Here is a 10,176-nt window from a genome sequence, read left to right as displayed (position 1 = left end):
TCTCAGTCACGACGAGACACCTAAGAGCAGAGCCCCTGGGGTTACAGGGGGTCAAAGTCTCATTTCTATTTCAGCAACAGGGATCCAGCAAGGTCCTTGTGTTCAGCATGAGAGGAAAGCTTTGTAGCCACAGAGAAAGAAGTCTTCTCACCCTTTGTGCTGGTTGGAGCCAATCAGAGTGAAAGAAAGTGAGTCAGTCACCGAGGATTGGCTCCTAGGGTTACTCTGGGAAGGAAGGAGGAGGAGCTAAGCATTTGGGAACACTGAAACCACAAGATGCTTCCATTTCAACAGAAGGGTGTCCAACATATGTTATGTACAATGGCTCTTTGAAGAAAACAAAACTTAAGTCACTTAGAAAGAAGATAGTAGAGTACTCCAGATCATTTGCACGTGCACAGAAAATAGCAGCTGAAAGGCAACACATGGTTATATGCATTGATCATCACATTGTACTCTTTATTATTATGTATAAGATTATGTACCATCCTGGAAGATTGTATAATCTTATGTTCTCTGAGTATATTTCACTTAGAAGGGGAGTGGCTGTGAGGGCACATTGCTGGGACTATCAAGAAGAGACCCTGCACTTCTAAATTTGGCACTACACTGCTGCCTAAAATAAGTGTGGCTCAAATCAGAATTCAATTACTACTACTAGAAGGGTTTGAATTTGATATCAACATGGCATTGCATTACATCCTGCAACACCTGGATTCCCCGAGGGCCTACGTGTGAGTTTTGTTTGTGGACTTCAGCTTAATGTGCCTGCTCCTAATTGCCAATGGATATACAGCTTTCTAACGGACAGGAGGCAGCAGGTGAAGCTGGGGAAAATTATATCAAGCAATTAATACCATCAGTACAGGTGCTCCCCAGGGGTGTGTGCTTTCCCCACTGCTTTTTTCTCTATACACAAATGACTGCACCTCAACTGACCCATCGGTTATGATAACAATAATAATCATAATAATAATAATTTATTATTTGTACCCCGTCCATCTGGCTGGGTCTCCCCAGCCACTCTGGGCGGCTTCCATCAAACATTAAAATACATTTAAAATATCACAGTTTAAAAACTTCCCTAAACAGGGCTGCCTTCAGGTTTTTTTTCTGAATGTCAGGTAGTTGTTTATTCCCTTGACTTCTGGTGGGAGGGCATTCCACAGGGCAGGCGCCACTACCGAGAAGGCCCGCTGCCTGTAGTTTTGCTTCTTGCAGTGAGGGAACCGACAGAAGGCCCTCGGCACTGGATCTCAGTGTCCGGGCAGAATGATGGGGGTGGAGACCGAGGCCGTTTAGGGCTTTAAAGGTCAGCACCAACACTTTGAATTGTGCTCGGAAACGTACTGGGAGCCAATGTAGATCTCTCAGTGTTATGTGGTCCCAGCGGCCACTCCCAGTCACCAGTCTAGCTGCCGCATTCTGGATTAATTGCAGTTTCCGGGTCACCTTCAAAGGTAGCCCCACATAGAGCGCATTGCAGTAGTCCAAGCGGGAGATAACCAGAGCATGTACCACTCTGGCGAGACAGTCTGCGGGCAGGTAGGGTCTCAGCCTGCGTACCAGATGGAGCTGGTAGACAGCCGCCCTGGACACAGAATTAACCTGTGCCTCCATGGATGTCCAAAATGACTCCCAGGCTGCGCACCTGGTCCTTCAGGGGCACAGTTACCCCATTCAGGACCAGGGAGTCCCCCACACCCACCCGCCCCCTATCCCCCAAAAACACTACTTCTGTTTTGTCAGGATTCAACCTCAATCCGTTAACCGCCATCCATCCTCCAACCGCCTCCAGGCACTCACACAGGACCTTCACCGCCTTTACTGGTTCTGATTTGAAAGAGAGGTAGAGCTGGGTATCATCCGCATACTGATGAACACCCAGCCCAAACCCCCTGATGATCTCTCCCAGCGGCTTCATATAGATATTAAAAAGCATGGGGGAGAGGACGGAACCCTGAGGCACCCCACAAGTGAGAGCCCAGGGGTGATCCCCCATCACCACTTTCTGAACACGGCCCAGGAGGAAGGAGCGGAACCACTGTATAACAGTGCCCCCAGCTCCCAACCCCTCTAGCCGGTCCAGAAGGATGTTAAGGCCGCTGAGAGATCCAGCAGAACAGCTCTCACCTTTGTCCCTAGCCCGCCGGCGATCATCGACCAGCGCGACCAAGGCAGTTTCAGTCCCATGATGAGGCCTGAATCCCGATTGGAAGGGATCCAAATGGTCCGCATCCTCCAGGCGTGCCTGGAGTTGTTCCGCAACCACCCGCTCAATCACCTTGCCCAAGAATGGTAGATTTGAGACTGGGCACCCCATCCACTTTCTCACTTTCATCCACTTTCATCCACTTTCTCACTTTCATCCACTTTCTCACACAACCCGGGAATATACGGGTTTTTGAGTCATCCGGGACAGCAGTGGGAAACCCATTTAAAAACGGGGGAATCCCGGCCAATACTTGGCAGCTATGAATTAGATCCAAATCATAAGTACTCACAATCTCAAAGAGGCTTTTCTGTTATTTTATGAGAATTGATTGCTAGCATCCCCTGGACATGAAGCTTTGCGCCCACGTCTCCAGCCCCCTCGTTCTCGGGGCTCTTTAAAGAGCTTTACCAGGGAGGGGGGAGTCGCTCTGGGCACCCGCCGGATCACCAAGTAGTCAGAACGCCCAATCTGAGTTTTTTAAGGGGGTCCACAGCACTTTTGCAGTTCTCCCAACCTTCAAAGCGCTGAGGTTTCTTCCGATCTGTCTTTCATCTGAAATGGAGGCACGATCAACCGAAAGTCCCACTGTAACAGTTTTATAACTTTGTAGCCAGTCTCCTCTCTATCACCACTGCTCTCTGGGAGTCCCTTTGCCAGAGTAAGCAGACAGTTGAAAAATGGCTCATAAACAATAGTTGATTTTGTACTGAAAGATCTTGAGAGCCTCTTTATATTTTCTCTACTTAGGAAGGGTCTCCTTTTATTTCTTCTTCATAGCTTCTTATTTTATTTGATCACTTTCCGTTGCCACAATAATAAAGACACAGGTTGGTTTTTTTTTGTTCATAACTCCAGCAAGAAAAAATGGCTAAGATAGACGTCTTTTTTCAAACCGATCCTTATAAGCAAATCTTGGTCAGTTGCGAATAGCCCTTGAACTTCAAATGCTTTGTAATTCCCTTAGTCAATTAGTGCTTTAATCATTAATTGGCTAGTTCAATAAATAGAATAGGCTAATCATTTAGGTTTGCTTCAGCCCATGGGCTCAGGCTTCTTGTCAGCTGGAACTAGAGCTGAAGAAGTTCTCCCCCTTCTCTCTCAGCTTTCGGGAGCTTAAAGTATGGGGGTCCTCTTTTCCGTGCTGCAGCAATGCTATATTGCCTCAGAACCTCCTTCCAAGGCTTCGGGGTTTCGCTTAGCCTTAGCTCCTCCTTCTAGCCCTGCTGGTGAACGCATACCTCCTGACAGCGGAGTGGGAAAGATGCATTGCTTGGCAGGCAGTGACCACCTGGAAGTCTGCAAACTGCTTTCAAAGCTTGCTAAGCAGAAAGCAGGATACAAATATTTTCAAAATACAGAAGTAAATATGTAAAAATACTATATTTGAGTGGCACCAGGGGTACCAACTTAAATAAAATAATGGGGGGGGGAGTAAGCCCTGCCCCACATAATGAATCACATGGTGTGGTGCATGCACACCATTTGAATGGCAATGCCTATCAACTTGGGGGATGGCTGGGCCATCCAGATTCTTTTTATGGGGAGGCCATATAACCCCAGCCCCTAGGAGGTGGCTCCTATGAGTGACATCGAGCAGAAGGTTGAAGATTAAATGCTTTGAGTTGAGAGACCCTTTGTTGATGCCAAAAGGCATACTGCCGTTGCTGAAATGAACACCAGGCTTGCCCTATGGTGTCCCTCAGAAAATACATCATGCCTGCTTGCCACTCACTATCACACACAATAGTACATATGCATTGAATGCCCATGTACAGCTATTTTGAAACGAGGCTCCCAGATTTCCCAGACCTGTAGGACCAGTTGCATGAGTATTGTGAGGCCACCTCATGTAGGCATGCATCTAATGGCAGCTGTAAACCCAGCTTCCTTTGACAGTTTTTAGAATGTAATGTGGGAAAAGCTAGGCTGTTGCTACAGCCATTAGCTGCCCTATAAGAATGGGCCATAGCTCAGCATCAGGGCATCTGCCCAGAAGGGCCCAGATCCAATCCCCAGCATCTCCAGGATGGGAGAGACCCCTGTCTGCAACCCTGGAGAGCCACTGCCAGTCACTGTAAGCAGTACTGAGCTGGATGGGCCCATGCACCTAACTCCATATAAGGCAGATTTTGATGTTCCAATGAGATGGCACAAGAAGAAGACCACTTGCAGATGGAATGGACAGCCTACAGCCAGGGACTATAAAACCTGGTCTCTGGAGGACACACTGTTCTGCAAAGACCAGCAGCAATGAGGGCTTATTCCTTTTTCCTTTCCGTATTCTACCTGCTCATTGTAGGTCATGAGACCAAAGTGTTTGATCCCTGTGAACTGTTTTATCTACTGAGAAGTTATGGAATGGACTCCTATACATGGACTGGCTTACATCAATGTGAGTTCATGGGGTGTACAACTTCCACCCTACTGGTATGATTAACTTAGATGGATTTTGCAGTATGTGGTTTCAATTTCCTCCCGTTTCTCTTTTCTGAAGAAAGAGTGTGTCAATTCATGCAATTTTGTTGTTCTTTAAAAGTAATTATCCTTACTAACACACTCCTTTTTCAAATAGTGTGGTGAAAATGGAAAATGGAAACTAATAACCTATAGAACTTGCAAGAACAAAGAGAAAGAAATTTAGAATATTGTAGCAAAGTCTTAAAAGCCGTTAGAAATGTTGTGGTGTGTACTCCCTATTATTTTACAAGGTTACAATAGGAAATGCAGAATCTTGAATCGCTAGCTCTCAAAACTGTGAATTGTGAAAGGTAAAAGGAGGCATCACAACATTTGAAAGGTTTTAGAAATTGTTAGAAATGCTTACAGTCACCCTGTGAACCCTTTGAAAGGCAGAATATAAACCAAATAGAATAAAATGATATATACTACTTGCTATTTTATAATGTTACAACAAGAAAGATTGAATGAATCACATATGTAAAGGCAGAATTGTTAATATCAATTATTTTAAAGCTTTTAAACTGAATCTGGAGCTGAAATTGGAGTTATTTTTAAATTCCCATCCAATATCAATGTTTTGGGGCTGGTTTTATTATTCAAAATATATTCCACGTTTCTGATTTTTATACTATGCTTCTATAACCAGTTGTTTGTTTGGCTACATTTGCAAGTAACTTGACTACCAACTACTTTACAAGTGAAGGCGACCATCCATACTATGGATTATTCCGACTGAATGGTGCTAAATGGTGCAGTAATGGGAAGCAAGCCTCAAAGAACAAATGCAGCATTGCCTGTGATAGTAAGTGACTCCTTATAACCCTTTGCCATGTGTGACTCAAGATCACCAGGTTATTCCTTATTATTAATAAGTGTTAAAGGCTTAAAGCTAGTGGGAATGTAACCAGAATGGACCCTATGGGAGGAATTTAACATAGTGCTATGGCAATTGTTCCACCAGTGCATGCATTTCAGCTTGCCGGAGGGGATGATTCCCCTTCTCCTAACCTCATGCATTGTCCTGGGGTTTCTCCTGAACTCTTCAAGCCAATTGGGACCAAACAGGGGGGAACCAGTTGTGCTGGTGGGACTCATTAGCTTTACTAATACTATTTTAATAATATTTATAGCCCAGTTACAGGTAGGTAGCTGTGTTGGTCTGCCATAGTCGAAACAAAACAAAACAAAAAATATTATCCAGTAGCACCTTAGAGACCAACTAAGTTTGTTATTGGTAGTGTGCATGCATACGAAAGCTCATACGAATCACAAACTTAGTTGGTCTCTAATGTGCTACTGGAAGGATTTTTTTTATTTTTTTATTTTTTGTTTTGTTTTGACTATGGCAGACCAGCACTGCTACCTACCTGTAACTATCACTTCCCACAGTGAGGGAACCACCTCAGAGCTGGACTTCCATGTCTGGGCTGAACGATGGGCGTGGAGACGCTCCTTCTGGTATACAGGGCCAACACTGTTCAGGGCTTTAAAGTTCAGTACCAGCACTTTAAATTGTGCTCTGAAATGTGAAGATCCTTTAGCTTCCAAATGTTGGATTAGTTTTAGTTTCCAAGTCACCTTCAAACATAGAGCGCTTTGTAGAAATCCAAGTGGGAGATAACCAGAGCATGGACCACTCTGGTAAGACAGTCTGCGGGCAGGTAGGGTCTTATCCCCCCAAAACAGTACTTCTGTCTTCTCAGGATTCAGCCTCAATCCATTAACCACCATCCATCCTCCAACCACCTCATTAATATGACTAAGTTAGGTCCATTAATTCTAGTAGGTCTACTATGAGTAAAACTTTGTTGAACTCCATCCTACATCCATCAAGTTGTTCCCCTCTAATCCCAGGTGTGAAAAGTCTCATTGTACTTCCTCAGTGATCGTAATAAGGCACTCCTGTTTTCATTGGAGGGCAGAGCTTAATGGAGCTCTAGCTCAAATTCCTTGGACAACCAGTTCCCCATGATCCTTCCTTCCTTCCTTCCCCTCTCTTTGTGTGGAAGGCTTTCAGACTCCTCCTTATTCTTTCATATATTATTTTATTAGTTTTCCTATATTAATCCAATTATACAAATTATACAAATACCAGTTGATTCCAAATTAATTCCATTTAATTCTAAATTACGTAAAAGCTCACATTCCACATGGACACGGCCTCCAGAATCAAAGATGCAATTCTTGGATCGACAGGAAGTCTACCTGGACCAGGATTTGTTCTTCCTTGACTTGCTTTTATTAACATCCTCCACAGAGTTCCTAGATGAGGATATTAAAGATGACACTGAGTGTGTGAAGAAAGTTATTGGAGACAAGGAGATAATCAGTTCAAAGCAGTTCTCTGAATGGTGAGTAATTGCATAAGCCTCCCTGCATGTAAGAATGTTTTAAAAATAAAAAACCAAGGAGCTAAAAAGTACCTGAAGTCATGCTGTCTGAAGTCCCACATCCCAGCTCAGCTAGAGATACATTGCTGTAAGTAATCAATTCAGACACCTCAGCCAAGGTTTCACCAACTGAGCTGAAGCAGGCTGAGCCACGACCAGGGTGAGTACCAAAAAAAGAGTGGGGTTGGTTGTCATGCCCACGTTTGATGACTCCTCTTCCAAGGAGGATGTGGCCAAAGATGCTCTCAAGCTCTCAGAAACTGGAAGCACTCAGGAGCAGCCTAAAGCAACAGTTGAGGAGGTGTCAGGACTCTTGGAAGAGACTGGCAATGGTTCCTAGTTGCAGAGAGGTTGCTCTGTCAGGGCCAGCCCAATACATATTGGCACAAATTGGTGCTCCCCTCCCTGGCACGGAAGAAGTGGTAAGTGAAGATCTACATCAAGAACAAGGGGGAAATAAAGATTTACCTTGGGATCTGCTGCCCTTGTGGATCCTGCTGCCTGAGGTGATCTCCTCACTTTGCCTCATGACCCTGGTCTCTGGAATGGAAACAGAACAATCCCTGAGCCTCTGGGAGCAATGGTGGTTCAAGAGGCAGGCTGAGACTATCTTAGTCAGGAGAAGTGCTCAGATGCTGTGGTGGACTCCTCATGAGTAAAGGGCCTCCTCACAATGGGGGCTTTCTGCATCAACCTCTAGTGGGCTTTAGCTGAGCTCTGCAATGAGGTTCTGGCTTGGGGTCCCTTCCAATTCTACAGTGCTAAGATTCTATAATAAAAAATTAAAAAAAATATGCTTCCAGTAGCACCGTAGAGATCAACTAAGTTTGTTCTTGGTATGAGCTTTCGTGTGCATGCACACTTCTTCAGATACACTGAGACAGAAGTCACCAGACCCTTATATATAGTGAGAGAGTGGGGAGGGGTATTACTCAGAAGGGGGGCGGGAATGGGTGACTGGCTGATAGGTGTGGAAAACCTGTTGATGATTGAAAAACCAATAAATTCTTATTTAAAAAAAAAGGAAAACCTGTTGATGACTGTTAACAACTGCAATTGGTCTTACAGGAAAAAGCAAGGGGTGAGATGGCTAAAGATAGCTTTGTCATGTATAATGAGATAAGAACCCAATGTTCAGACCAGGTCTCTCCATGGTTTTAAGTTTGGTAATTAGTTGCAATTCAGCAACTTCTCTTTCCAGTCTATTTCTGAAATTCCTTTGTAGTAAAACAGCTACTTTGAGATCTTGTATAGAATGTCCTGGGAAACTGAAGTGCTGGTTTCTCTGTCTTGTGATTCCTGATATCAGATTTATGTCCATTTATCCTTTGGCGTAGGGTTTGTCCTGTTTGCCACTGGACAATTTTTTAATTTGGTTCAAGAAAGTTATGTTCATCGCTATCTCAGATAAACTGGGAGAGATCATCAGGGGGGTTGGGCTGTATGCAGTATGAAGTATGCAGTATGCAGATGAAACCCAGTTTGGTAAATCAGAACCAGGGAAGGCAGTGAATGTCCTGTGTCTGGAGGAGGATTGAGGTACTGGTTTGGAGGGGCAGGTGTGGAGGACTCCCCGATCCTGAATGGAGTAACTGTGCCCCTGAAGGACCAGGTGCGCAGCCAGGGAGTCATTTTGGACTCACAGCTGTCCATGGTGGCGCAGGTCAATTTTGTGTCCAGGGCAGCTGTCTACCAACTCCATCTGATATGCCAGCTGAGACGCTACCTGCTTGTGCCCTGTCTTGACAGAGTGGTGCATGTTCTGGTTATCTCCTGCTTGCACTACTGCAATGCGCTCTCTGTGGGGTTACCTTGGAAGGGGACTTGGAAACTACAAGTAATCCAAATGAGGCAACTAGACTGGTGACCGGGAGTGACCACTGTGACCATATAGCACCAGTCCTAAAGGATCTTTGCTGGCTCCCATTACGTTTCCAAGAACAATTCAAAGTGTTGGTGCTGACCTTTAAAGCTCTAAATGTCTTCAGCCCAGTATCCCTGAAGGTGCATCTCCACCCCCATTGCTCAGCCGGGACACCTAGGTCCTCCTCCGAGGGTCTTTTGGCTGTTCCCACCATGCGAGAAGCAAAGTTACAGGGAACCAGGCAGAGGGCCTTCTCGGTAGTGGCACCCACCCAGTGGAACGCCCTCCCATCAGATGTCAAGGAGATAAAAAAACTACACAATTTTAGAACACATCTGCATCAGAAAGTTTTTAATTTTTGACATTTTTGGTATTTTTCTGGAAGCCACCCAGAGTGGCTGGGGAAACCCAGCCAGATGGGCAGGGTATTATTATTATTATTATTATTATTATTATTAACAACCTGTAATCTTCATGTCACTTACTTCAGTCAATCAAATGTTTATAATAGTCAACTAGCCATTAACAGCAGGGGAGCTGACTTGGGCCTCAGGTTATGGGTGCCCAGTGTCATGACATCACATTGTGACGTAACGTGCTTTCGAACTGCTAGGTTGGCAGGAGCAGGGACCGAGCAACAGGAGCTCACCCCGTCGCAGGGATTCAAACTGCCGACCTTCTGATTGTAAAGCCCTAGGCTCTGTGGTTTAACCCACAGTGCCACCCACGTCCCTTTTGAGAGTGTATATGTGCACAAAAAGAATCTTGATGTGTTGCTCACCAACTCTTTCTCTCCACACACCCCTTCCCCTTTTAGGCCACTCTATGAGAAGCACTGTGGTGTGGAAGCAATCACCATAATTGCTTTACGGTGTGTAATGTTTTTCCCAATGAGTGAATGGTTCCAACAACTGCTGAAGAAAAAGAAAGAGAACCCATTACACATAAAGGTTCATAAATGATGGTCAATACTTCTTGTTTTCATGTTGTTGTTGTTGTTGTTTTTTTAAAAAATCAGTTACAGTTTATGATTACAGTAGACCAATTGTAAAATGTTAGGTCTTTAATAGACACTGAAACATTCATAGAATTGAACGTGACCCTGAGGATCATCTAGTCCAACTCCCTGCAATGCAGGAATATGCAGCTGTCCCATATGGGGTTCAAACAACCTTTGCATTATCAGCACCATATTCTAACCAGCTGAGCTATCCAGACTGATAACTGTTGATTCATTGTCACTTCTT

The 10,176-nt window shown here is 44.7% G+C and overlaps 1 protein-coding gene across 2 annotated transcripts; it reads left to right on the top strand.

Annotated features, from left to right (window-relative positions):
• The first annotated feature begins 259 nt into the window (after positions 1 to 259).
• Positions 260 to 9,920, top strand: LOC117061187 (lysozyme C, milk isozyme-like). Of its 2 annotated transcripts, none has more exons than XM_033173874.1 (4): positions 260 to 345; positions 5,322 to 5,477; positions 6,933 to 7,026; positions 9,747 to 9,920. In XM_033173874.1, exons 1-4 carry the CDS (start codon positions 315 to 317, stop codon positions 9,889 to 9,891), a joined length of 426 nt encoding a protein of 141 aa, XP_033029765.1. In that variant the 5' UTR covers positions 260 to 314; the 3' UTR covers positions 9,892 to 9,920. The 2 variants fall into 2 exon arrangements, with proteins under 2 accessions (XP_033029765.1, XP_033029764.1); XM_033173873.1 differs by lacking the exon at positions 260 to 345 and adding an exon at positions 4,485 to 4,607.
• The last annotated feature ends 256 nt before the right edge of the window (positions 9,921 to 10,176 follow it).

This window comes from Lacerta agilis, chromosome 16, assembly GCF_009819535.1.
Source record: "Lacerta agilis isolate rLacAgi1 chromosome 16, rLacAgi1.pri, whole genome shotgun sequence".
NCBI classification, from domain to species: Eukaryota; Metazoa; Chordata; class Lepidosauria; order Squamata; family Lacertidae; genus Lacerta; species Lacerta agilis.
This window is presented reverse-complemented; position numbering and strand designations above follow the sequence as displayed.